The 25517-nt window shown below is 55.3% G+C and overlaps 3 protein-coding genes across 9 annotated transcripts in view; 1 reads left to right on the forward strand and 2 right to left on the reverse strand.

Annotated features, from left to right (window-relative positions):
• The first annotated feature begins 640 nt into the window (after positions 1 to 640).
• ENDOG (endonuclease G) lies at positions 641 to 4332 on the forward strand. Its single transcript, XM_086684225.1, has 3 exons — positions 641 to 1413; positions 2459 to 2568; positions 3986 to 4332. Exons 1-3 carry the CDS (start codon positions 895 to 897, stop codon positions 4266 to 4268), a joined length of 912 nt encoding a protein of 303 aa, XP_086540351.1. The 5' UTR covers positions 641 to 894; the 3' UTR covers positions 4269 to 4332.
• SPOUT1 (SPOUT domain containing methyltransferase 1) lies at positions 3729 to 11713 on the reverse strand. Of its 2 annotated transcripts, none has more exons than XM_086684224.1 (12): positions 11616 to 11713; positions 11013 to 11058; positions 10574 to 10699; positions 8295 to 8454; positions 7971 to 8060; positions 7801 to 7850; positions 7478 to 7608; positions 6459 to 6531; positions 6255 to 6353; positions 5704 to 5806; positions 5370 to 5517; positions 3729 to 4468 (listed from the first exon to the last, which is right to left on the reverse strand). In XM_086684224.1, exons 1-12 carry the CDS (start codon positions 11649 to 11651, stop codon positions 4334 to 4336), a joined length of 1197 nt encoding a protein of 398 aa, XP_086540350.1. In that variant the 5' UTR covers positions 11652 to 11713; the 3' UTR covers positions 3729 to 4333. The 2 variants fall into 2 exon arrangements, with proteins under 2 accessions (XP_086540350.1, XP_086540349.1); XM_086684223.1 differs by lacking the exon at positions 11616 to 11713 and adding an exon at positions 11396 to 11555.
• A 4822-nt stretch (positions 11714 to 16535) lies between these two features.
• KYAT1 (kynurenine aminotransferase 1) overlaps positions 16536 to 25517 on the reverse strand; it is a 36660-nt gene continuing 27678 nt past the window's right edge. For all 6 annotated transcript variants that reach the window (XM_086684218.1, XM_086684221.1, XM_086684222.1 and 3 more), the window contains 11 exons: positions 23518 to 23665; positions 20751 to 20900; positions 20584 to 20670; positions 20229 to 20357; positions 19211 to 19331; positions 18790 to 18866; positions 18563 to 18652; positions 18267 to 18453; positions 18089 to 18168; positions 17241 to 17327; positions 16536 to 17139 (listed from right to left, as the gene is read on the reverse strand). In XM_086684218.1, coding sequence (XP_086540344.1) covers positions 17074 to 17139; positions 17241 to 17327; positions 18089 to 18168; positions 18267 to 18453; positions 18563 to 18652; positions 18790 to 18866; positions 19211 to 19331; positions 20229 to 20357; positions 20584 to 20670; positions 20751 to 20900; positions 23518 to 23665 — 1222 coding nt within the window. In that variant the 3' untranslated portion in view covers positions 16536 to 17073. The remainder of the gene's footprint in view (positions 17140 to 17240; positions 17328 to 18088; positions 18169 to 18266; positions 18454 to 18562; positions 18653 to 18789; positions 18867 to 19210; positions 19332 to 20228; positions 20358 to 20583; positions 20671 to 20750; positions 20901 to 23517; positions 23666 to 25517) is intronic.

The raw sequence follows: 25517 nt of genomic DNA on the forward strand, positions 1-25517 counted from the left end.
CCTCTCCCCTCTCATGTTAGGTGGTAAGCAAGTTGCTGTATGATTTTAAAATGTGGGCTATAGAGTATTCTAGCATGCTAAACATGTCTGAAACCCCTATATTTTGCTTATTCCCGCCTCCATTACGAGTAATACTGTGGGGAAGTTTTCCTGTTTAAACTCCTTGCGCTCCCCATTCATTTCCCCAGCTCCGTCCTCCAAGTGGCTTGAAAGGTATGAGCCTTTTTGAGGCGTTTATACATACAAACTGCCCTCGGGAATCACCAGTTTCTGTTCCAACCAGCAGTTAGCGTCAGCCGCATCCTTGTCCCGGGCTGTTAAAACACTTGCCAGTGTCCTAGGACTCCTGACTTACGGTGTAATGGTTGGGAGGGTAGGTTTTGGTGTCAGGCAGACCTGGGGTCATGGCCCTGTTTCCTTGTTCTGCCAACTAGGAGCTTCCTCTCTTGAAGATTAAGTCACTTCTCGATGGAAGCTGCCGGACACTTCCTAGGCGCTAAGTGGGAGCTCCTGCGGCTCGCGCGGAGGAGGGTCCCTCGAGGCAGCCCTGGGAGGGGGCGGGGCGGGGCGGAGCCGGGCGGCGGCAGCCAGTCGCGAGCCAGGGGAGAGGTGACACGTGCCACCACCCCCCGCCCCCCCCTCCTGTGCGCGTCTTAAAAGGGCAAAGAAAGGACGCCGGGACTTAGGCTACGCGCCGGTCTGGCCCGCTCTGTTGGGAGCCCCTGTTCCTCGAAACGTTTGTGAGTGGACGCGACGGGCATCGCACCCCTCCCTCACGCCCCTACCCGGCCCCGCCGTGGGCCCCGCAGGCCGGCGCGGCCCCTTTAAGAGGCTCGCGAGTCGGCCGCCGGAGGTCGCGGGGTGCCCCGTGCGCCGCGGGCCGCGCTCCCCGCCATGCGGGCGCTGCGGGCCGGCCTGACCCTGGCGCTGGGCGCGGGGCTGGGCGCGGCGGCCGAGGGCTGGCGGTGGCGGCGGCGGGCGGACGCGAGGGCGGCGCCGGGGCTCCTGGGCCGGCTGCCCGTGCTGCCCGTGGCGGCGGCGGCCGAGCTGCCCGCGGTGCCCGCCAAGCCCGGGACCCCGGCGGGCGGCGGCCCCGGCGAGCTGGCCAAGTACGGGCTGCCGGGGGTGGCGCAGCTCAAGAGCCGCGAGTCGTACGTGCTGTGCTACGACCCGCGCACCCGCTGCGCGCTCTGGGTGGTCGAGCAGCTGCGGCCCGAGCGGCTCTGCGGCGACGGCGACCGCCGCTCGTGCGACTTCCGCGAGGACGACTCGGTGCACGCGTACCACCGCGCCACCAACGCCGACTACCGCGGCAGCGGCTTCGACCGCGGCCACCTCGCCGCCGCCGCCAACCACCGCTGGAGCCAGAAGGCCATGGACGACACCTTCTACCTGAGCAACGTCGCGCCCCAGGTAGCGCCCGCGCCCCGACCCGCCCTCGCCTCTCCTCTCGAGCGGGGGAGCTGCCGAGTGCGCGCTCGGCTCAGGCGCCTGGCTGCTCACCCCGCGCGCCCCAGGCGGGAGGCACCGAGCACGGGGGCGCCCAGCACCCGCTCTGCAGTCTGACCCTAACTGTGGGCCTCTGGGCACCTCCCTGGGCTTCGGTTTTCTCGCAGTAGCGCCGAGGAACCGAAGACAGTGCAAACAAGAGTATTGAGCACGCTTCTTGGTCCATGGCAAGCAGTACTATCTGTAATGAGGGAACGGAGGCACAGAGAGGCAAAGCGACTGGCCCACTGTCACACAGCAGGAGACCCAGGCAGTCTGTCTGGAGGAACCTGGGTTTTCAGCCATTGTCCCTACCCTGCGAGCCTTACAGGAGTCTAAGGAAAATAACTAGCATAGTCAGCGGTTAGCAGTCACTGTGTGCCCTGCCTCTAGGCCTGTTCCCAGCGGGGCCTGGAGACTTGACCTGGGGCTCTCCGTGAAGCCCCTGGAGTCTGAGCCTCCCTTCTGACTTCTGCTCTTTTAGGGCCGCAGTCCCCTGCTCATTTAGGACATTGGAGAGCTCAAGGGACGGAGTCAGGAGCAATCCATGACTTCCAGCCAGGCTTTGCATGTGGTTCAAACTGGCAAAGGAGCGGGTAGGGTTGGAGAACTGGCCTTCCCAGGAGCCCCTGGGGACTGGCCGGGAGGCTTGTTTCTCTAAGAGGGAGAAGTGCCCCTTTCCTTAGCAGAGCCCTTTGCAGCTGAGTAGCATTTCTGATCCTGGGATGCTGGTTGTCCCATTCCAGACGGGGGCAGGCTGGCACCCCCCCCCCCCCCCCCGGAGCTCTCTCTGGCTCCACCCTCATGGCCAGGTGGCCTCAAGGAATCTCTCCTTCCTTGAACCTCATTTTCCTCAGCATGCTTGCCCACCCCACTCCCCGCTGGACTGTCCCAGCCTGGTGTCAGTTCCCGCCCCGACAGTGGGGGAAGGGCCCCAGCCCCAGCCTCTGAGCCCCACGTCTCCAACCAGGTGCCCCACCTCAACCAGAATGCTTGGAACAACCTGGAAAAGTACAGCCGCAGCTTGACCCGCACCTACCAAAATGTCTATGTGTGCACAGGGCCGCTCTTCCTGCCCAGGTAAGGCTAGAGCTGGAGTGGGGGCTGGGGATGCCAGGGCCTCCCGTTCCCTCGAGGCCCCTTCCTGCCACTCTCACCATTCAGGCTTGCCTCAGCCCCTGGGTCCACACTCAGTGCCAGGTCACGTCATCTGGTTTCTTCACAAGCCTGTCCGTTCCCTACTTTAGGCCCCCTAATTCCACTTCTACAGCCAGAGACCTGTTGGGTACCCACCTAGACCGTGTCTCCTCTGTGCATGGCACCAGGCCCCAAATCTGCCTCTGTTCCTCTCTCCTACCTCACCTCTTGCCATGCGCACCCGACTCCGTTCTACCCAGATAGAAAAGTCTTCGTCAGGTCAGGCTCTTGCCTTCGGTCTCCTCTGCTTGGAACAATCCTCCTCACCCTCCTCACCCTGGAGCCAGGGTTAGAACTCCCTCTCCCTGACCCTGAGCCTCCACTCTGGGCCCTCTGTAGCCCTGCCTCCCAGGTGGAAGGGACTGAGCTCCTCTGGGCATGCTCAGTGATTTTCCTGGCGTACTGAAGATCGAGATAGAGGCAAAAGGTTACGGCAAAGGGGCGCCTGGGTGGCTCAGTCGGTTGAGCGTCCGACTTCGGCTCAGGTCATGATCTCGCGGTCCGTGAGTTCGAGCCCCGCGTCAGGCTCTGTGCTGACCGCTCAGAGCCTGGAGCCTGTTTCAGATTCTGTGTCTCCCTCTCTCTCTGACCCTCCCCTGTTCATGCTCTGTCTCTCTCTATCTCAAAAATAAATAAACGTTAAAAAAAAAAAAAATTAAAAAAAAAAAAAAAAAAAAAGGTTACGGCAAGGCCCACAGGCCTGAAAAGGAATCCAGGGCCTATCACCTGATCTCTAGAGGGGTGGGCAAGTGACTTCAATATCCTCTCCTGTAAAATGGGGATAATAGCCACTACCTACCTCGTGGTTGCTTAGGAGTCAAAGGGGGGGGGGGGGGGGATGGTCACTGCAAGTGCCTTCGACGGCCTGCTGACACGGGGAAGACCGGAAGTCACCCGGCCAGTGTTCCGGACACCAGTGCCTGTGCTGGCACAGGGGATTCAGGGCTCGTGGGCCTTGCCCACTTGGTGCTCGCCCTCCACAGGGGTAGGTAGAGCGTAAGCATGTGTCTGCAGGAGGGAAGGTGAATGTCCACAAGGCCCGATTCTCTGAGTAATGTTTACTGCTGTCACCCGTCCTGCCTGACCCAGTGCTGGGCACGAGGAAAACAGGGTAGGAGAGTGTTCACCCTGCAGGGAGATCCCAGCCTCCTGGGGAGCCAAGAAGGGCACGGAAGCCTCGCGCTGAGGTGGCAGTCCTACAGGCTGACACAAGTTGAAGTCAGGTCAGGGCAGCAGCCGTGGGTCCGACCAGACGCCCTGGGAGCCCTGAAAGGCCATGTGTGCCTGGCTCTGCCCGCAGGACGGAGGCTGACGGGAAGTCCTATGTGAAGTATCAGGTCATCGGGAAGAACCACGTGGCGGTGCCCACCCACTTCTTCAAGGTGCTGATCCTGGAGGCCGCAGGCGGGCAAATCGAACTCCGCTCCTACGTGATGCCCAACGCTCCCGTGGACGAGGCGGTTCCGCTGGAGCGCTTCCTGGTGCCCATCGAGAGCATTGAGCGGGCCTCGGGGCTGCTCTTCGTGCCAAATATTCTGGCACGGGCAGGCAGCCTAAAGGCCGTCACTGCAGGCAGCAAGTGAAGGCCACAGCCCTGCCAGACTGCGGGGGCGGGGCTGCATTAAAGGTGGTGATTTCTGGAGACAAGTCACGGCTGTGTCTGTCCTGGGGGAACCCCAGGAACCTCTGGCTTCCCTGCTGCTGCTTTGCTGTCGTAGGCCTGACGGGCCCCCGCCTGGGTGAGGCCAGGCTGCAGGGCGGCCAGGGAAATGAGGATGGCTTCCTGGAGAGGAAAGCAACAGGCTGGGGCCCGGGAGGCTGGAGGGAGCCCGGCCCCCAGCCTCACAGTGCCCAACCCCCCAGGGCCTGCTGCCCTCAGCAGAGCCCCGAGGAAGTTCAGAGCAGGCTCAGCTTCACCCTGCTGATCTGACCCCGGCTGGCTGCATGCCCCACCAGGGAAGGGCCTTGCCTCTCTGTTCCTCAGTGTCTCCCTCTAAAGAGAGGATGGTCAGAATAATACCTGCCTCCCAGGGTCAGGATTAGCGGAGGCGACAGGCAGTTCTCAGCCCCTGGTACAGGGTGGGTGTGGCCCCTGCAGGACCCCTGGGGACAGACTGGGGCAGTCCACCTGTGTACTCCCCACCCTTTGACAGTAATGGAAGCCAAGTGCCTACAGTGTGCTGCCTGTGCTGGCCTCACAAGTGGGCCCACGGGTTCCACGGATGCTCAGGACTGAGGCTCCCAGAGCTAGCTACACACTGCACCCCACAGGACTGAGGTGCCAGTGAGGCCCAGTGGGAAGGACCACCCTGCCCACCACCGTCATGCGTGAGGAAGTGCAACACAGAGAGTACAGCTGGGGAAACCGAGGCCCAGGGTGGGGGTGGCCAGGGTCTCCTGGGTCACCCAGCCTACGAGCTGGTCCAGCAGCTGGAGGGCCACGAGCACCCAGGGTTCTTGACTCCCTGCTCACTCATATGCGGTCCCTGCTGCAATCTGCTGTGGCCAGATTGAGGTAGTGAGGAACCCATCTCCAGGGCAGGCTGGCTCGAGACAGCCTTGAGCAGGGTGGGCGGGGGAGAGCCGCACTCTCGTTGGACACACCCCTGACTGGTGGCAGAACCTGGAGGACGGCCTGGGGCTAGAGCGGGGAGGCAGACGGGCTCAGGGCTCACCGGGCTCACCTCGGTGCGGATGGTGCGGCTGCCCTGGCCGGGGCACGTGTTGACATACAGATCAAAGAGGACGCTGGGTTCAGCCACCTCCAGGTTGGGGTCCGCATCCACTCCAGCTTCCAGCCCCTGGAGGCCCCCGAACACCACGAGAGCATGCCTGTGCCCATAAGAGGGGATCAGTGACTGCTCGCTGAGGTCACACTGCATGCAGCTCCCCAGAGCACTCAGTCCCCACCTCCTGGTATGCAGTAGGGGCTCAGCCCGTAGAGCTCTGCCCATCACCCCCCCCCCCCACCCCAGACTGTTTCCGGCTTCCCTGGCCCCTGCCCCAGGCTATACCCACCTGAAGCTGGGAAGCTGGGCAGACGACACATCTGAGCCTCTCTCTGATGTCCCAATGGTCAGGTCATACCCGTCCTGGAAGGGAGCCTCAGCAAACACGGCACCTGGGGGAGAGACCCACAGAGCCACTTAGCTATGTGTATATGTATACCTGGGGGAGGGATGCAGAAGGGGACTCAGGCACGGGAGGCACACCCAGGCCCTCCAGTGTTCCTGGGAAGTCCAGGAGACCATGCCTGTGCTAGACTGGGGAAACCAAGCGGAGGGTGGGGAGGAAGGAGCTCTGAGAACTCCTATCTGTCCTTACGTCCTATTCCCAGCCCCATGGCAGACATTACTAATCGATCACAATCCTTTCTCTCAGAAGTCCTTCACAATATTCCAGGCAGCGCACTCAGGGAGACGGAGGCCCAGAGAAGGAAAGGCATTTGCCTATGGTCACACAGTAAGGTGGCAGGACAAAGCCCCTACTCTGCCTTTTGGGTCAGGCAAGGCTCTCTGTAGCCTCCCAGAGAGAGGCCAGATATTCAAAGGAGGAAACTCCGTCCTTACTGAGGCAGGAAGCCAGCCGGACTGTGTAGCCCCAGTAGAGACCGGCTTTGGTGCGAGGGTCCTGCGAAGACACGACTTTCCCCCGGTAGGTCTTGCTTTCTGCAGATGAAGTGGAGAGGCTGTGAAGATGGGGTGAGGGACAAGGAGGTGGAAGGAGGCGGCTCCGAGCCCAAATGCTGGCCAAGCTGGGAAGCTTCCAGATACCTGGGAGCTGCTTCTGGTTCAGCTGCACCGTCACCCGAAGTCCAGGCTCCAAGTTCTTGTCAATCTTCACCTCCTAGGGAGAAGCCAGGAGAAATGGGTGCTATTCCCCACAGGACCAGCAGGGGTCACTGCTCTCCCCGATGTGGGGGCATGGGGGCGGGGGCTGGCCAGGTACCTAAGGGATCCAGGTCAACCTCCATCCCCTTTCTCTGGCACCTGCGCCAGACCTGCTCACAAGAGACCATTCGTGCAAGATGACTATCCCAGGGCACTGGGCAGAGATGAATGCTCTGGGCCTGGCACAGAGTAGGCAGTGTTTCGTGAGATGAGATCCCAGTCTTTGCTTTGAACAGAAGTGGCCATGCCACTTACTAGCTGTAGCAGTTTGAGCGGGCCACATAGCCTCTCTGAGCCTCGCTCTCTTCATCTGTCAATCAGGAAACTCTCCATAAACAGCAGCTACTGCTATACTGCCCAGGGCCGGGCATGAGGTAAATGGGAGATGTGATGGAGAACAACTGATGTCTGCGTCTCATGCCAATTCTGAATTCAGGACACGGGGCACTTTCTTTCCCTTTAGACGCTTCTCGTGTTTTCTCCTTTCGTCTGTGGTCAGGGTCTGGGTCATCCTGGTCTGCTCTTTTTGCGGGGAGAGGGGACCCCACACATGGAAGTGTTTCTGCCTCTGACTCCAGGAGAATTGAGCGTAGCCAGGCGGCCCAGGGTGGGTCTGCATCCTCGCTGGAGCTGCCCCAGAGGGATTCTGGACTCGCTGCTGCAGGGTTGGGTTGGGCTGGGTTTGAGCATGAGAACTATCTCCTGTTCATTTAGTTTTCAGGAAACAGTCGATCTGTTCCTGGCTTTATCTACTGAGCCCTGTTGTGGGGCACTTCTCTGGCCGAAACCTGCATCAGTGGAGGAAGACCAGGCACAGATGCCTGGGTCCAGGGCTCCCCACTGCCTTCCATAGCCAGGGCATGTCCCCAATGTATGTCTCAACCCACCCTCCCAATTCCTACCTTCTTCATGCCACAGTTGACAAAGGACCCGTGGCCTGGCCGGGTGGGCCGGTCCACCACGATGCCTTCTCTGAACTCGGATTCCTCATCCTGACGCATGTGGTGAGGGCTGTCCAAGGGGTTCAGAAGCCCTGTGGGTAGAAGGGGTGCAAAAGCACATGGTGGTATGGAGTTCCAAGCCTCAGGTCTGCCACAGACCTGCCGCTTGCCACCACGCACAGGCCTTGCCCTGCCTGGGCCCGTTCTCCCACCGGCACAGCAATTTCTCGGGGTCTGGGGGGTGATCCATGGGAAATGGGGGTCAGCCCCCACTCCGGCCTTACCTGCAAACTGGAGATCCTGGTGCTTGGGGAAGAACGCCTTTCTTAGGTACCTAGCAAAGAACGCAGATCTCAGAAAGTTCCCAGGGGAGGCCACCTCCTGCCTCACCTGCACCTTCACCACCCTGCCCCACCCCACCACGCGCAGGCCAGTCTGCCCTTCACCCCCTTACTGCGGACACTCCAGGTACTGCAGGATCCGGGCCAGCTGCACGCACGCCTGCCCCTTCTTGCCAACGCCCCTGAATTCACCCTCCACAGTCCTGGAGAGAGAAAGACAGGGCTTCCAGAGCCTACTGCCCTCCCTTCGAGAGCTCTTCCACCCAGTCTGACCTCTGTGGTCCCCTGTTTTGCGACTCTTCCCGCCAGATTCACTGGGGGCATTTCAGACATTTCTCAGCCCAGGCAAGCAGGAGGCAAAAAGAATGCAGCAAAGCCAGTCCTAGCAGCCCCTCCCTCCTCCCTGAGCCCGGGTGCCCTGTTGGATGGCTCCTCACTTGGCATCTTGGCCTTCTTCATCAAACACCACAATCTCATCCACACAGAAGATGGTGCAGGCTCTGGCAATCTGGCCAGCCAGGTAGGTGCGAAGCTCCGGTGACTGGGCGTTGTCCAGGATGGAGCCTGGCAGGGCCACGCTCAGGGTGTAAGGCCGACCTGGGCAGGGGAAGGTTGTTCGTGGTCAGAGGGGCCAGGGCTGTGCTCTCCCTTCACTTCCTCTCATCCCAGGGCTCAGAGTTAGACAATTTTCCCTCTGGGAGGAATTTTGAGGTCAGCAAATCAGATCCAACTCCCCTTTCCAGGCCTCAATCTCCCCAAGAAGAAAATGGACCCAGTGGTCTCCAAGGCTCCCATGAGCAGGGCACACCCCTGGGTAAGACTGGGGAGTGGTTAGAGACATTGGCCTAAGTTCATATGTTGGCCCCGCCCCTTACCGCCTCCATTACCAGCTGTCAAATGGGGATAATAAAGAGAGCTATTATTAGCATCTTTATATGTGTGCATTTACCCAGTAACCCTAAAAAGTATTACCATGATACCCATCAAGACATGGAGAACCTGTGGCCCAAGGTCACCCAAAAAGCAAGACAGCGAGATCTGGGTTCAGGCTGTCTAGCTCTAGAGGGACCACCATACTTTCCCTCCCGCAGTCGTCCAATGGGAGCCACAGGAGGGAACCCATGAAGGGCTTCCCTGGTGTGTAAAACAGCTGACATGCTCAGTTTCTGTCTCCACTGTCACCGTCACCACTGGTCACCAATGGGCTTAGAGGTTATGATGCCCTAACCCTCCTGAGGTTCGGGTCTAGACGAGGAGAAAAGACACAATTTGTTAGGGTAGATCCAGATGTACCGATGTGCAAGGACACCGAGGGTTCAATGTGGGATGAGAAAAACCAGGTCCAGAAGCTCACGGATAAAGTGGTCTCACTTTATAAAACTGTATCTGTATGTTCTCTGCATACGTATAAGTGGGTACAACATAATGTCTGGAGAAACTTTCACTGCAACGTTTGCTGGAATTTTTTCTTTCTTCTTTCTAGTTGTCTATATTTTTGTGGGGAGGGAGATTTTATTTTTAAGTTCATTTATCTTGAGAAAGAGAGAGAGTGAGCTTGCACAAGAGCAGGGCAGGGGCAGAGAGAGAGAAAATCCCAGGCAGGCTCTGTGCTCACAGCACAGACGTGGGGCTCGATCCCATGAACCGTGAGATCACGACCTGAGCTGAAACCAAGAGTCAGATGCTTAACTGACTGAACCACCCAGGTGCCCCAGGAAGGGAGATTGTTTTGAGCAACTATTATTTAATGATATAAAAAGACAAATCCTTTTTAAAGAAATCGTTTCTTTTAAAAAAATGTTCATTTTGAGAGACAGAAAGAGAGCACGAGCATGAGGGGGGAGGGGCAGAGCAAGAGGGACAGAGAGAATCCCAAGCAGGCTCTACGCTGTCAGCGCAGAGCCCTCACAAATCATGAGCTCGTGACCAAAATGCAACCAAGAGTCAACTGATGCTCCACTGACTGAGCCACCCAGGCACCCCCTCTCCCCCCAAAAACCCCCCAAATTCTATTATAAAATCAAAATAAAGGACGCCTGGCTGGCTTAGTCAGTAGAGCATGCAACTCTTGATATCAGGGTCGTAAGATCAAGCCCCACGTTGAGCATAGACCTTACTTTTAAAAAAATAAATAAATAGGGGTACCTGGGTGGCGCAGTCGGTTAAGCGTCCGACTTCAGCCAGGTCACGATCTTGCCGTCCGCGAGTTTGAGCCCCGCGTCAGGCTCTGGGCTGATGGCTCAGAGCCTGGAGCCTGTTTCCGATTCTGTGTCTCCCTCTCTCTCTGCCCCTCCCCCGTTCATGCTCTGTCTCTCTCTGTCGCAAAAATAAATAAACGTTGAAAAAAAAAATTTTAAAAAATAAAAAAAAAAAATAAATAAATAAATAAATAAGTAAATAAATAAATAAATAAATAAAGTAAAATAAAAATAAGTAAATGAAAAACTAAATTAAAGCACACAAAGTGCTCGATAAAAAAGTGAAAAACCACCATGATGATGATGATGATGAGTTCTGGAGATAGAAAGTTATGATATGTGACACTTTCCCTCCACAGGATTTAAACCTACCTAAGTAGGAGGTTAGGACTCAGTTTTCCGGGTCTCTCCCAGTCTCTGGGCCTCAGTTTCTCCATCAGGACGTCTACACCCACTGGTCTCTAAGGCCCCTCCCAGATAGGACACTGGCTGCCCTGCCCAGGACCCAGCCTGCTCACCTTGGTTCTCCCTCTGTGCAGCAGCCTCTTCTTCCTGCTGGCGCTTCGCCTGTTCTTCCTGGGCCCGCTGCCGCTCCAGTTTTTTCATCAGCTTGAGGTCCTTCCACTTCTTTTTCTCCTCTTTCTCTGGATGAGAGGACATCTGGGTTGGTGGCGGGGAGAGGGCTTGGAGGGAGAGCGACGCGGAGCAGTCCGGGAGATGGTGCCGTCTCAGTAGGGCTCAGCCTGGGCTCTCCAGCGCTGTTTAGTGAGCAGCCAGAGGAGCCATATGGGCTTCTGGCCCCTTCTTTCCCATTTTGGGTGCTGTGGGACCCAGAGCGGACAGACCTGGTGGCTCTCCACAGGGTTCAGCAGTGCACTGCTGGAGTGGCATTGGGCAAGGTTCAGTGGATCCCCCGCCACCCCACCCACCCAGCCCCCACCCAGCCCCCTTACTTACTCTGTTGCTTCCATTTTCGCCACTCGACCCTTTGGCCATGTTCACCCTGGAGAAGAAACGGGAAGAGGTATAGGAGTGAGGCTGAGTGATCACAACTGGGGGGGGGGGGGGGGCAACTTTCTGCTCCGAAGTTGCCCCCTGCCTGTAAAATGGGGGTGGTGAGGCACACCCCCCCCCCCCACTGCCACCCTAGGGAGAGCGTCGGGGGGAAGGGACCCGCTATACTCTAGGGCCTAATACCAGGTCTGGCACATAGTAAGCATCCAACAAGTTGTTGAATGAGGTGTCAACGGAGAGAAGACGAAACAGGCTCAGGGAAAAAGAACCTGCCTGCTGTCACTCTGGGAGTCAGAAGCGATACGCCACGAAAGGACTCGAGTTACCTGGGTTACCTGACGCTGCCCGGGCCCTGCACCCACCCGGTGCTCATCCATGCAGGGGCGCACGCGGCCACGAGCATGCGGCACCTCGGGGCTTCCGGCCTCGGGTCAGCGACAAGCAGGGAACGGAAAACACGGCACTGCCCCGCCACGGGCCCCCGCGCGGCTCGTTCTCGCGCCCCCGCGCCCCGTCCTGCCCGGGACCGCACCTCCCGCCACCTACCGGGCCGCAGGGCCTCTTCTTGACACGCTCCGCCATGTTCGCCGCTCACCGTCGGCCCCGCCCCGCCAATCAGACTCACCCCTTCCGGCCACACCTCCTCCCAGCCGTCCAATCGGAGAGCCAATGGCGCGCGGGGGCGTGGCCCGGGCCTCTGCCTGCTCCGCGAGCGCTTGGGCTGGGATGAGCCCCCGCAGTGAGTTGGGGGACGAGGTGTGGGGGCCAGTTGCGGAGGGCTCGGGGTCCAAGGGCAGGTTGTGTAGTGCTGTCCTGGACCCGTGGACGGCTCGAGAGTCGCCCGCCGTTTCTGCACGAGCGGCACTCAAAACTCATCTTGATTTTATTCTACCTGGGGACCCTGAGGCCCAGAGCTGGATTGTGAGTCAGAGTTGGAAATGACCTTGGAGATAATTTAATCTCTTTTATAGATTCGTTCGTTTACTCTCTTTTAATTAACAGACTTGTTAAAATGTGTTTTAGTTTATTAATTTCTTTAAGTAAGCCCTATGCCCAATGTGGGGCTTGTACTCCCCACCTGAGGTCTAATGCTCTACCGAATGAGCCAGCTGGGCACCCATAAGAGACTTAGTTTTTTAGGGGCTTCTGAGTGGTTCAGTTGGTTAAGTGGCCGACTTCCACTCAGGTCCTGAGCTCACGGTTCCTCCCTCCTTGGGCTCTGTGCTGACAGCTCAGACCGTGGAGCCTGCTTGGGATTCTGTCCCCTCTCTCTCTGCCCCTCCCACACTTGTGCTCTGTCTCTGTCTCTCAAAAATAAATAAATGAAAAAAAAGAGAGACTTAATTTTTTAGAGCAAATTTAGGTTTACCAAAAATTGAGCACATGGTACAGAGTTCCCATATAACCCTTCCACCACTCATTTCCCCCTATTTTAAAACAATTTTTTTAAATATTTGCTTTTGAGAGAGAGAGCGCATGCGCGTCCACGCGCACGGGGGAGGGGCACAGAGAAGGAGATACAGAATCCAAAGCAAGCTCCCAGCTCTGAGCTATCAGCACAGAGCCTGAGGCAGAACTCGAACTCACAGAGCACAAGACCATGACCTGAGCCAAAGTCGGATGCTTAACTGACTGAGCCACCCAGATACCCCTCCCCCTATTTTTAACATCTTGCATTAGTGTGTACCTTTATTACAATTAATCAACCAATACTGATGCAATATTATTAACTGAAGTCCATAGTTTAGATTAGGTTTGTATTGTACATTCTATAGGTTTTGACAAAGGCATAATGTCACATATCTACCATCACAGTATCAAACAAAATGAATTCATTACCCTAAAAACACTGTGTTCCACTTACCGTCCTCTAAGCCCCTGGCAACCACTAGTCTTTTTTTTTTTTTTTTTTTCAATGTTTATTTCTTTTGAGAGAGAGAAGGAGAGAGCTGGGGAGGGGCAGAGAGAGAGGGTGAGAGAGAATCTCAAGCAGGCTCCACACTGTCAATGCAGAACCTGACACTGGGCTTGAACCCATGAACAGTGAGATCATGATCTGAGCCCAAATCAAGAAAGAGTGGGACCCTTAGCTGACTGAGCCACCCAGGTGTCCCAACTGCTAATCTTTTTTACTGTCTCTGTAGTTTTGTCTTTTCTTTTTTTTTAAATTTTTTTTACACTTGATCTTAGCCAAAAGGCCGAGAAGCGATATTTTTAATTTTTTTTAATGTTTATTTATTTTTGAAAGAGAGACAGAGTGAGAGGCGAGGGGCAGAGAGAGAATGAGTCACAGAATCCGAAGCAGGCTCCAGGCTCCGAGCTGTCAGCACAGAGCCCGATGCGGGGCTTGAACTCACGGAGTATAAGATCATGACTTGAGCTGAAGTCGGACACTTAACCGACTGAGCCACCCAGGCGCCCCATAGTTTTGTCTTTTCTAGAATGTCATAATAGTTGGAATCAGAAAGTATGTATCCTTCTCAGACATCCTTACACGAAGCAAAATGCATTTCAGTTTCTATCATGTTTTCTCGTGGCTTGATAACTCATTTCTTTCTGTTGCTGGAGACCATTTCGTTACATGGATATGCCACAGTTTGTTTATTCATTCCTCTTTTGAAGGACATTTGATTGCTTCCACCGTTTCATTCATTTTTTTTTAATGTTTATTTATTTTTGAGACAGAGAGAGACAGAGCATGAACGGAGGAGGGTCGGAGAGAGGGAGACACAGAATCCGAAGCAGGCTTCAGGCTCTGAGCTGTCAGAAGGGCTCGAACTCACGGATTGTGAGATCATGACCTGAGCCAAAGTCGGACGCTTAACCAACTGAGCCACCCAGGCGCCCCTCACCGTTTCATTTTTCAAGTAAGCTCTAGGCCCAACATGGGGCTTGAACTCACAACCCCAATGTGGAGAGGCGTATGTTTTGGGGTGCCTAGGTGGCTCAGTCGGTTGAGTGGCCCACTTGAGCTTGGGTCATGATCTCGCGGTTCACGAAGCCGAGCCCTGCGTTGGGCTCTGTGCTGACAGCTCGGAGCCTGGAGCCTGCTTCAGATTCTGTGTCTCCCTCTCTGTCTGCCCCTCCCCTGCTCATGCTCTGTCTGTCTCTCTCTCTCTCTCCCAAAACTAAATAGACCATTAAAAAAAAAGAAAAAAAGAGTCGTATGTTTTGCCAGGTGCCCGAAGGAAAGACTAATTTCTAATTCAATGTATGTGTTGACATTACAAGGGTTGTGTTTATTCTACCATTTCCTCCCTCCACCCTCTGGTTCTGCGTCTAAGTCCGATCTGCCTCCTCAGGCTGGCTGAGGTTACTCAGTCTAAGATCTCAAACTTCTGTAGAATCACAGATTTCAGCCTTGGGCAGATTTTGGATTGGCTCGTGAGACATGGAACCTTTGGTTGGGATGGTTCTCCCCGTGAGATCCATGGGTTTGCCCCACTGGGGACTTTCTTACCGTCAGGCTATGTATGTGCAAAGGGGCTCCAAGCCTGAGCCTCTGAGCTGGTATTCTGTGTCACGATCTTGACTTTGGAACTGTGGTAGTACTACGAAGCCACAGCTTGGATGGAGAAGGAGGGAAGTGTATTATGTCCTAGCTCAAAACGTGTTCCAGCAGCAATTCTCTGACACCACATGGGTGTCCTACTCTTCAATTCAATTCTGATAATAGGTACTTAGAGGTGGCGCAGATCCTATAGGTTAAGGGCTCAGTCCCACAAGAATGCCCCCCACTTCAAATGCCATCAGCAAGTGGGGGCTCTAGGCTACTCATACTTCTGCTTGGATGACTACAAATTTGGGCATTTCCACCATTTGCCTGGAGTTCAGTAATTCCCTGAAATGATTCATAGCACCCAGGAAGGTGCTATACTTAACAGTCACGGTTTCATTATAAAGGATACAATGTTGGGACACCTGGGTGGCTCAGTCCGTTAAGCGTCAGACTTCTGCTCAGGTCATGATCTTGTGGTTTGTGAGTTTAAGCCCCACATCAAGCTGTCTGCTGTCAGCACAGAGCCCACTTCTGATCCTTAGTACCCCTCCTGCTCTCTCTCTGCCCCTTCCCTCTCTCTCTCTCTCTCTCTCTCTCTCTCTCTCAAAAAAAAAAAAAAATTAAAAAAGAAATCATCTGACTCTTGATCTCAGCTCAGGTCTTGATCTCGGGGTTGTGAGTTCAAGCCCCGCATTGGGCTCTGCACGGGGCATGAAGCCTACTTTAAAAAACAAAACAAAACAACAGATACAACACAGGAACAGCCAAATGGAAGAGGTACACAGAGTAAGGTCTTGGGGGAGGAAGAACTTCCATGCTCTCTCCTGATGTACCACCCTCCCAGCTCATCAGATGTGTTTACCAACTCAGAAGTTCCTTGAGCCTCACTGATTCAGGGTTTTTATGTGGGGTTTCATTCTGTATGCACGATTCATTACATCATTGGCCAAGTGACTGAACCCAATGTTTGGTCTCTTTCTCCTCCCTCAGGAGTTAGTATTGAAAGTTCTGACCCTCTAAAGACATAGTCAAAGGGGCTTATTATGAATAATAATTACAAACAAAGGACGAGTCCTATCTCTCAGGGAATTCCAAGGGTTTTAGGAGCTCTGTGCCAGGAACCAAGGACAAACACCAAGTACATTTTATTGTATCATATATTCCCATTACGAATACATGTATCACATGAGCAGACACCTGGGCCTGCCGTGTAATGCAGCTTCAAGAGTTCCAAATGAACTCAGAAGCCACCGTGACCGTGACTTCCCAGCGAGAGGCCCACGCCTGGGAGCAAATTTGCTTCTGCCTTTGCCAGCTCGATGGCTTTGGGCAACTCACATCACCTCCAACGTGGCTTCCTCATTTGTAAAATACAGAGAGTAACTCCTGTCCTGAAGGATTGTTTGATGAGATGGTAGGCATCTAGGCCCCTGGCACACAGGAGTACAAAACAAGAAGCTACTTCCTTCCCCTTCTGTCTAAACTCCCTGGCCCTCCTGCCCTGGACTCTGACCCCTGTGGGGTGGGACTGTATCTTCCCTGTGAGACACTCAGCTGGGGCCCCTGTCTCCCATACACATGCACGCATACCCCCAGGGACACACAACCATCTGAGCCCTGGGTTCCAGGCCTGGTTTTAACTAGGTTTTGACTAACTGGTTTTGACTGATTTAGACTAACTAACTGTGATGTCAGACAAGTCCCCAGTCTCTGCCCTTCTCTGGGCCTCAGTTTTACTCCACAAAACACATTTGTACAAAGAGGGGCTGGGAGCTAAGGTTCACTGGGTGCCTTCCTATTTTTTTTTAATTTTTAAATAGGCTCCATGCCCAATGTGGGGCTTGAATTCACAACTTGGAGATCAAGAATCACACGCTCTGCTGACTGAGCCAGCCAGGTGCCCAAGGTGCCTTCCATGCTGACCAAGTCGATCAGCACCAGGGTGTGAAGCAGAGAGAAGCAGGAAATAAGGGTCTAAATAACTTAAAACTTTATTACGGGTGAAAGGTACCGGCTTGAGGACCCAAGCCTAGAGACCGCTTCCCAAAGTGAAGGTTAAATAAGGAAAGGGAGGGATGCTAAAGCCTTGGCTGGGGCCAGTGCAGGGCTGGGGCCAGTGCAGGGCTGGGGCCAGTGCAGGGCTGGGGCCAGGGCAGGGCTGGGACTCAAGGCCAGTACCCTGTTGGACTCTGTCCACTGAGCCTCAGACAAGACTGGGAAAAATACAGAGGGGGCCCAGGACTGTATCACCCCACCCAGGGAGGAGCAGGGAGAGGCCTGCTTCGGGTACACCTCACCACCGGGACAGGAATATAGGCACTGTAGTAAAGTGCTCCCGAATCCACCAAGATCAAGAAAGAGGGCTCTGCCCGGGGGACATCCTGTGTCCCAGAGAAGGGCCCCCCCCACTCCATACGCCCGACTTGGGAATGGCTGAAACCCGGACAAAGGCAGAGCCTGGCAGAGCCCGTGGGAACCAGGTGGGGCAGGGCCGAGCAGGTGGTGTCAGGGCCTGAGCTCCTTCTTCCATTTCTGCAGCTTCTCATCCATGGCCTGGAGTGTGGACTCATCCTGCACCAACACAGATCGGTCCAGCCCCTCTCCCCACACCACCAGTGGGCCGCGGAGAGCTTGAGGGGGCCCTCTTTCCCCTCAAAAACCCCGTCCTTTACCTTCACGAAACAGAAGCGGATATAGTGGTCAAAGATCTTCCGATGAGGCACGCTGTAGAAGGTGGAGACGGGGATGGCCACCAAGCCCTGGGGAGGAGGAAGCCCATGTCTCAACACAGCCCCATAGCAGGGTAATCCTTGGCTCTGGGGACAGAGAGCTTCTCTCGATGGGGTGGGGGAAAGAAGGAACATTCAGTGGAGCACCCTCCGGTGCTGGGTCAAGGTCAGAGGCAAAGAATCCCAGAGCATGGTTCTCGGTCCCTCCCGGTAGTACACAGGGAGGGGAAATGGAGAGGGGAGCACCACGTGGCAGGTTAGGGCAGAGCAAGAGAGGAAATAAAACTTAGGGTCAGAGCTCGGAGCTGGCTGAGCTTGTAGTTAACGAGCCGACTCTGCACCCACTGCACAGATGGGAAGGCTGAGGCCGAGAGAGGGCAGGGATTCCTGGCAGCCCGCACGGTGTCTTTTTGCAAATTCCAGACTCCCCATTCCTTGACATAGACACACTCCTGTACCAGGGCTGAGGGCAGAGGCTGGGCTGGATTTGGGCCCAGCCTGTAAAACCACACACAGGTGCCCTGGCAGAGCCTGGCCCACCTTGTTCTTTTTTTCTTTTAAGATGTTATTTTATTTTATTTATGTTTACTTATTTTTGAGAATGAGAGAGATAGAGCACAAGCAGGGGAGGGGCAGAGAGAGAGGGAGACACAGAATCCGAAGCGGGCTCCAGGCTCCGAGCCGTCAGCACAGAGCCCGACGCGGGGATTGAACCCACAGACCGTGAGATCTCGATCTGAGCCGAAGTCAGAAGCTTAACCGACTGAGCCACCCAGGCGTCCCAGACCCACCTTGGTTTTGATCATCCACTTGATGAAGCGTCTGTCGTAGGGCTCATCCACGTCACCGGGCAAGTCGGGCATCTTGCTCTCTGGGGGACAGAAGCCACGCTGAGCCCTGGGCGGCCTCCAGCGCCGCCTCCCCGCCCCCCCCCTCCCCCCACCGCCCAGCCTGGCCAGTCCGGCTCACTGAAGTCTGAGATGTCTGCCATGAAGAAGTAGCTGCCCTGGGGGACCACGGGCTTCAAGCCCACAGACTGCAGGCTGCGTATCATGTGGTCACGGGTGCGCTGCATGGCCTGCGGGAACTGCGCAAAGTAGCTGCTGGGTTGGCCAAAGTGAAGCTGCTCGTGCTCGAAGCTCTGGGCCACTGCCGCCTGGGGAGGGTGGACGGACAAACAGGTTGGGGCCGATCCCACCCCGGGGCCGCCTGGGGCCTGTCGTTGCTCCTCCCCTCCGCGGCAGGGGTCCCCTGCCTCTCCTCACCTGACCCTGCGTGGGACAGTGGTAGATAGAGTTCTGGTGCACCGTGCGCAGGTGTTTCATGAGGCTGTCCGGGCCCAGGACCCAGCCCACCTGGCCCAGGAACACGAGGAGGCGGTGAGGCCCTTCGGGGCCTCGGCACACCCCTTCTCAGTCCCCAGGGAGGGCAGCCTCACCCGGCCTCCCAGGATCACGGCGGGGCGGCGGTACCCCTATCCTCGTCGACTCACCTTCCAGCCAGTGGCGCTAAAGGTCTTGCCAGCGCTGCCAATGGTCAGGGTGCGTTCCCACATACCAGGAAGACTGGCTGCTCAAGGTCAAAGAGAGCGGCTGCTGAGCCCGGGGGGAGGGGCAGGGGAGGGGCGGCGGCTGGGCCCCAGTGGGCACGCGGGATCGCAACACTCTGGACTCCACGTGCTAATAAGCTATTTACCGAACTTAGCGCATGTCTCATGGCAGCCCTGGAGGCGGCACCACTGTGCCACCCCATTTTCAGAGAGGTGAGGCCACTGCCCCAGATTACCCGACCGGTGGGGCTCCAGACCCACGGGTCCTAACTGGCCGGGCTGGCACTGACTTCCGGGTTGGGCTCCGGGGCCCGGCCACAAAAGTCCAGGGGGAGACGCGGGCACCCAGGTCGGCTTGGCTCACCGATGCTGACATGCTGGTACCCGTCGTAGACCAGCCACTGGTAGACCTCGTCGGCGATGCAGATCACGTCATGCTGCTGGCACAGGCTGGCCACCAGCTCCAATTCTGCCTTGGAGAACACCTGTGGGGACCGACCCCGAGCCGAGAGGTCTGCTCAGAGGGATGAGGAGGTACTGCCAACCCACGGCCAAGGGCCCTTCCACCCCATCTCATTGAATCCCGGCAACTCTCACCCCAGGAGGTCTGTTGCCAGATGACAGAAAATATACATACTGGTCTCTGCACCAGGTTCCTGGCTCAGCGCTCCTAAAACCCTCGTAAATCTCTCAGTAACAAGAGCGCCAGGAGCCTATCTTGTCCTAATATTTGATCTCGGACCCCCATCCGTCCCTGACACAGGGCTCCCGAAACCCTCCCCAATTCCCAAGTGATAAGAGCACTGGAGGTGTTTTTTGTTCTAATGAGGCGACACCCTGGGTAGGCATCGGGGGGGGGGGGGGGGGGGGCTCTGGGATGGGGCCGGTCACCAGAAAGATGCATGATTAGAAGCTTGGAATTTTCAGCCCCACCCGCATCCTGAAGGGTGAGCAGCCTTGTGGGACGGAGCCCTAACCTGTGGGACCTGATGCTCCAGCTGGTGTTGCAGAATTGCTGGGTGTGGGACTCCCCTCTCCCCCAGTCCAGGGTCAGAGTGTGGTAAGCACAGTGGTTGTGTGAGAGGAGAGACACCCAGTTGGAAGACTGGTTTCCTCTACATCGGTTCTGTCACGTTCCCATTTTACACGTGAGAAGACACTCCGAAAGGCGAGTTCACGGTCCCAGGGTCTCAGCGAGGTCATGGAGACACCCAGCCTGCCCCACTTCCCTGGGGATTCCTGCCTCTGTCCCTGGGACCTCGGTCCTCAGCTTACGTTACAGGTTGACCTCCCATCTCACAGATGAAGAAACTGAGGCGCCCGACACAGCAAAGACATGAACCCAGTCTGGAGGGGCCCCCGGAAGGAGTTCTCTCAGGTACCTTTCCCACAGGGTTGTTGGGTGTGTTGAGAATTAGGGCTTTGGTATGAGAGGTAAACTTGCTGGCCAGCTCTGTGGGGTCCAGCTGCCAGTTGCTGCTGGAATCCAGTTCCCCATCCCGAGTGGGGCCCTGTAAGAGGAGGTGGGGTGTGGTGGCAATAATTACCAACATGACATTCAGCTCCAGGGATCTGACCCTCCTTCCCACAGTCCTTTTTTCCTCGGGGACTCTGGATACGCCTCCTCCATCCTGGAGAAACTGGCCTCCTTTTCTTCCTTCTCTCCCACCTCCCAGGAGCCAACACAGCACACCCCTGGGACCCCTCCGCCTACCACACCCCAACCAGCGTCCTCACCGGCTTCAAGGTCACAAACACAGGATGACCCCCCGCCATCAACGTCATGGGTTCATAACAGTCAAAAAAGGGCTCAATGATGATGACCTAGCAAAAGGATCTGATTAGCTGGGGTCAGTATGGCCCCCGACCCTCATCCCCACCGGGCCCGAGCCTCGATCACTCACCTCGTCTCCTTCTTCCACCAGGGCCTGGAAGGCTGTGAACAGGGCCCCATAGGCACCCACAGTCACCAGCACGTTCTTGAGTGGGTCTATCTCCTGTCCCAGCAGCTTCCCAAAGAAACTTGCCAGGATCTTTGTCAGGGGTGGGTAACCCTGCCAGGACAGCAGTGGTCAGCCCCCTGGCTCGGCCTGGGCCCACCCTCCCGCTCAGCTGCATCCAGGCGGTTCTAGCACTTTCTAGCAATAGTCCTGAGGCAATGTTGGCTCAAGTTGGGTGAATTCTTTTATCTCCCCTATCAGTGCTTGTCATCAAGCCTGTTCTGTGCGGTCCCAATGCCCAGGGCTGGCATTTGGTGGAGACCCAGACAGAGCGCGTGCCTTCGCGGAGCACAGTCCAACAGAGCCCCACAGTAGCGGCAACTCCACAATTTCAGTTTAAGAAGGACATTCGTGCCATCTGATCATCCCAGCAGCCTTGCAAGACATGATTCCCACCATTCGACTGGTAGAAAAACAGAGACTCAGAGACAGGAAATGACTTGCTCAAGGTCATGCACAGTTGAGGTGCAGGAATAGGCCTTTACATCACGGCTTTGGAAGCACCCTGCTTTGAGAGGAAGGTTGGATCCGTATGCTTGTTTGCTGAGGACACTTATAAAACACTCGAGGCTAAGCCAAGTGACTGAAACCCGCGGTCTAGAACTTAACTAAATAATCCACTAAACCAGATTCGACCACAGAAAATTTTCTGTACAGGAAAATATACCATGAGCAAAATTAAAAGACAAACATTGCAAGTTAAGAGAAGGAGGTAAGATGTTTAATATATAAAGAGCTCTTACAAAACAGCAAGACAAAGATCTATACCTAAACGAAAAAAATGAAGTAGGTCATGAAAGAAAAAGTGTTGATGCCCAATACACACATAATTGAGGAAAAGCAAATAAAAGCAACATTGAAAGATTGCTCTAATATTATAAGAATATAATATCAGTATTAAAAAGATTGGCAAGAGTATAGGACAAATGGGTGGTCTCTCTACAGAACGAACTTTCCTGCCAGGTCTGCGACCAGTCTGTTGGTGGGGATGTGAGTAAGCCTTTTTGGAAGGCAATCTGACAGTGTCTACCACATGTTTACATGCTTAGACCCTTTGATTCTCTAGTTTTACTGAGGGATCTAAGAGAAACACGCACACGGGTGTACAAAGATATACGTGCAGAAATATTCACTGTGCCATTGCTTATAATAGTGAGATATCCAAGCCAGCCCATCAGTGCAGGGCTTGTTAAATAAATTATAGCACAGCTAAGCAATGGAATACCATGTGGCCATTAAAAAGAATGAGGGGGGCGCCTGGGTGGCGCAGTCGGTTAAGCGTCCAACTTCAGCCAGGTCACGATCTCGCGGTCCGGGAGTTCGAGCCCCGCGTCGGGCTCTGGGCTGATGGCTCGGAGCCTGGAGCCTGTTTCCGATTCTGTGTCTCCCTCTCTCTCTGCCCCTCCCCCATTCATGCTCTGTCTCTCTCTGTCCCAAAAATAAATAAACGTTGAAAAATAGGGGCGCCTGGGTGGCGCAGTCGGTTAAGCGTCCGACTTCAGCCAGGTCACGATCTCGCGGTCCGGGAGTTCGAGCCCTGCGTCAGGCTCTGGGCTGATGGCTCGGAGCCTGGAGCCTGTTTCCGATTCTGTGTCTCCCTCTCTCTCTGCCCCTCCCCCGTTCATGCTCTGTCACTCTCTCTGTCCCAAAAATAAATAAATGTTGAAAAAAAATTTTTTTTAATAAAAAAAAAAGAAAAATAAAAAGAATGAGGCTATGCTGGCTATTCTGACGTGGCAAGTTGCCCATGACACGATGTTTAGTGAAATAAACAGGTTACAGAATATTACAGTATATGAGTCCATTTGGATTTAAAAAATGCAAATCTCACATGTTAGGGGTGTGTGTGTGTGTGTGTGTGTGTGTGTGTGTTTATATAAGCACTTTAAAAAGTTAAAAAGTTTAGGGGCGCCTGGGTGGCGCAGTCGGTTAAGCATCCGACTTTAGCCAGGTCACGATCTCGCGGTCCGTGAGTTCGAGCCCCGCGTCGGGCTCTGGGCTGATGGCTCAGAGCCTGGAGCCTGTTTCCAATTCTGTGTCTCCCTCTCTCTCTGCCCCTCCCCCGTTCGTGCTCTGTCTCTCTCTGTCCCAAAAATAAATAAATGTTAAAAAAAAAAATTAAAAAAAAAAAAAAAGTTAAAAAGTTTAAAAGTCTAAACACTCTTCAGCAAAGTAGCAAACTGTTGGGCGTGGTTATCTCTGAATGGTGGAGCCAGAGGGACCTTTACTCCAAGAACTGGTGGATATTTTACTCTGTGACCTTGACCAGAAGAGTTTGGATTTAGAGTCAAATCAGCCAGCAGCTTGCCTTTCAGGATGCAGCTTAGGTGTTACCTCCTCCAGGAAGGCTTCCCTGATCTCCCCTGATTTCCTTGCCTTCTTTCTGCTCCCACAGTATCCTATCCTCCTCTATCACAGCATATCAACTGCCTGTTTTCTGCTTTTGTTTGTTTGTTTTAATCTGCTTTTCCCATTAGGCCATGAGGTCCCGGCTCATAGTTTTTTGTCTGCCTTTCCCTAGATCGTGAGCTGTCCCAGGGCCTGGAACAGAGGAGACACTCCGTGAACACTGAACTGTGGCCACATTCAATTCCCTGGGCTCTGCCCCTTCCTCCCGGGGGCTTCCTTGAGACCTGTGTCCCGGGGCTCTGGACGGGGCTGGGAGACTCACAAATGCCCTGGTGTACTGGTTCAGCATGAAGTCGCTGCTGAGGGCGTGCTGAAATGCTTCCACAGCGAAATCTGGGGGTGGGAAGTCGGGGAAGCCTTGGCCCAAGTTCACAGCATCGCATTCACTGGCCATTTTCACAAACTCCACCCTGAGCAACAAATGGAGAGTCAGCACCTGCCCGCCTGGACCTGCTTCCAGGACAGGATGATGCACTGGGCTCATTCCAGAACAACCGGAGAGCTGGCACCTGCCCCAGCCCGAGACCTGCGTGAGGGTCCAAACCCACAGGTCCCTGATCTGAGGTCGGGTGGGCCAAGCACTGTACCAATCCCACATCTTAGCCCCCCGGGATTTCCAACTTTCCGACCAGGATCCATGGTAAGAAATGCTCACATCACAAACCACACGGAGCACAAACATGGAATCCGTGTTCTCCTTCCGGTGTGGTCAATCACAGGACTTCCCAGCCTATCCTGCCCTGCCTCATCCCACTTTATTCTTTGGAAATATTTGTGGAGACTCCGCAGGTGGATTTCACACACCATTAGTGCATCTGTCGGCACCACAGCTGGACCACCAGGCCTCCCATCAGCCACTTCTGGCCTCCGACAACCTTTCTTCTGGCCCTACCTGGTGGCCACCTCTTCAGGGAAATGGGAGAGGCTGAGAGGCTGGATGAGGAGGCTGGTGTGTGGTCTGCAGGTTGGTTGGGAGCAGAGGAGTCAGGCTTGGCCGAGTTGAATTTGCATAACAATAAATAACTGTTCCATCGAAAATCTGTCCTTTTCTTCCCAGAGCCCCACAATGCCTCTGAAGATACACAGAGCTGCTGAGGCTCAGAAAGGCTAGTGACCTGCCCAGAGTCACACAGCAGCTAATAGCAGAGCTGAGAGGCAAAATCAGCTGGTGGACATTCCATGGTGATTGGGTGATGGGGACAGGGGACAGCCAGGCTCAAATGCCCTACAGAGTCCAGCTGCCCTCTGGGTTGGGTCTCTCAGGTCCTGATCCCCAGGCCACCACCCTCGGGTCAGCAGGAACCTGGGACCCTTTTTTGTCCTGACTCTCTTGGTCTCATCCTCCTGGCACCCGCCCCTCCCCTCCCCGCCCCCCCCCCGCCCCCATACGTACCCCCCAGGCCTGCTCCTGCTCTGCCCTGCCTTTGCATGAGACTTGACCTCTCCTGGCCTCAGTGGGGGTGTTGGGTCCAAGAGTCTGCCGGTCTGTGAGCCAGGAAAGAGTACTGCGCCCTCTCCCATCCTGCCTCCTTGTCATTTCCTCCCTCCAAGTTGGACTCTACCCTACCTGCCAAAGCCTGCGAGGCTGTCCAGCCTCCCTCAGACAGAGGACTGAAGGCGGCAGCCTTCACGAGGGGAGTTTGAAAGAAAAAACGGTCCCATGCTTTATAAAACAACCACCAACATTTTTTTTTTTTTTTTTTTAAGTACAGGCCAATGCCGCTGGCCAAAGGCAGGGAGGGATTAAGAAGATTCCCTACATTTTTCTTACACACCTTCCCACTGCAATCCGTTGTGTCACTAGTAACAGTGGGCACGTGCTCCTTTCATATTTAGAACAAGTCAAGAAAAAAGAAATTAACCTCGGCAAATGCCCAGTAAAGAGCTGCCTGTATCTCACCTTCTCTTACTCCGTACTAAGTGTGAAATAAAATCCTTGGAAAGGCCTGAGCCCGGTGCCTGGGTAATGGCGGTAGCTTTCATAAGGCTACATAAGGCACATGAGTCATAAGGCACGAGTCACTGCACCTGCACCCGCACCCCCACCCCCGCCACAGCCAAGTGGGGGTGAAGCTGAGATTCGAACCCAGGTCTGCTGCTTCAAGTCTCACCTTTCACGGGCCGTGGCTGCAAATCTCACAGTCCTGGCAAGGCAGGGGGCCCTCCTGGGTTCCGCTGAGTTCCTGCAAACCCAGGGACGTCCCGCCCCGCCCCCAAGCCCCCACGCCCGACGGGACACCCGCACACCTCCCCAGCCCCGCG

This window comes from Puma concolor, chromosome D4 (genome assembly GCF_028749965.1).
Source record: "Puma concolor isolate L17-30 chromosome D4, mPumCon1.1.hap2, whole genome shotgun sequence".
Classification (NCBI taxonomy): Eukaryota; Metazoa; Chordata; class Mammalia; order Carnivora; family Felidae; genus Puma; species Puma concolor.

What these genes read in the sequence shown, in the direction of transcription:
- ENDOG (XM_086684225.1), top strand. Translation starts at nt 895, where the DNA reads ATGCGGGCGCTGCGGGCCGGCCTGACCCTGGCGCTGGGCGCGGGGCTG. An exon ending in TGAGCAACGTCGCGCCCCAG is followed by an intron (nt 1,414 to 2,458) that starts GTAGCGCCCGCG and finishes GTCTCCAACCAG; the next exon opens with GTGCCCCACCTCAACCAGAA. An exon ending in GGGCCGCTCTTCCTGCCCAG is followed by an intron (nt 2,569 to 3,985) that starts GTAAGGCTAGAG and finishes CTCTGCCCGCAG; the next exon opens with GACGGAGGCTGACGGGAAGT.
- SPOUT1 (XM_086684223.1), bottom strand. Translation starts at nt 11,446, where the DNA reads ATGGATGAGCACCGGGTGGGTGCAGGGCCCGGGCAGCGTCAGGTAACC. An exon ending in GCGAAAATGGAAGCAACAGA is followed by an intron (nt 10,700 to 11,012) that starts GTAAGTAAGGGG and finishes CCTCTCATCCAG; the next exon opens with AGAAAGAGGAGAAAAAGAAG. An exon ending in TCAACTGTGGCATGAAGAAG is followed by an intron (nt 6,532 to 7,477) that starts GTAGGAATTGGG and finishes GCTTCTCCCTAG; the next exon opens with GAGGTGAAGATTGACAAGAA.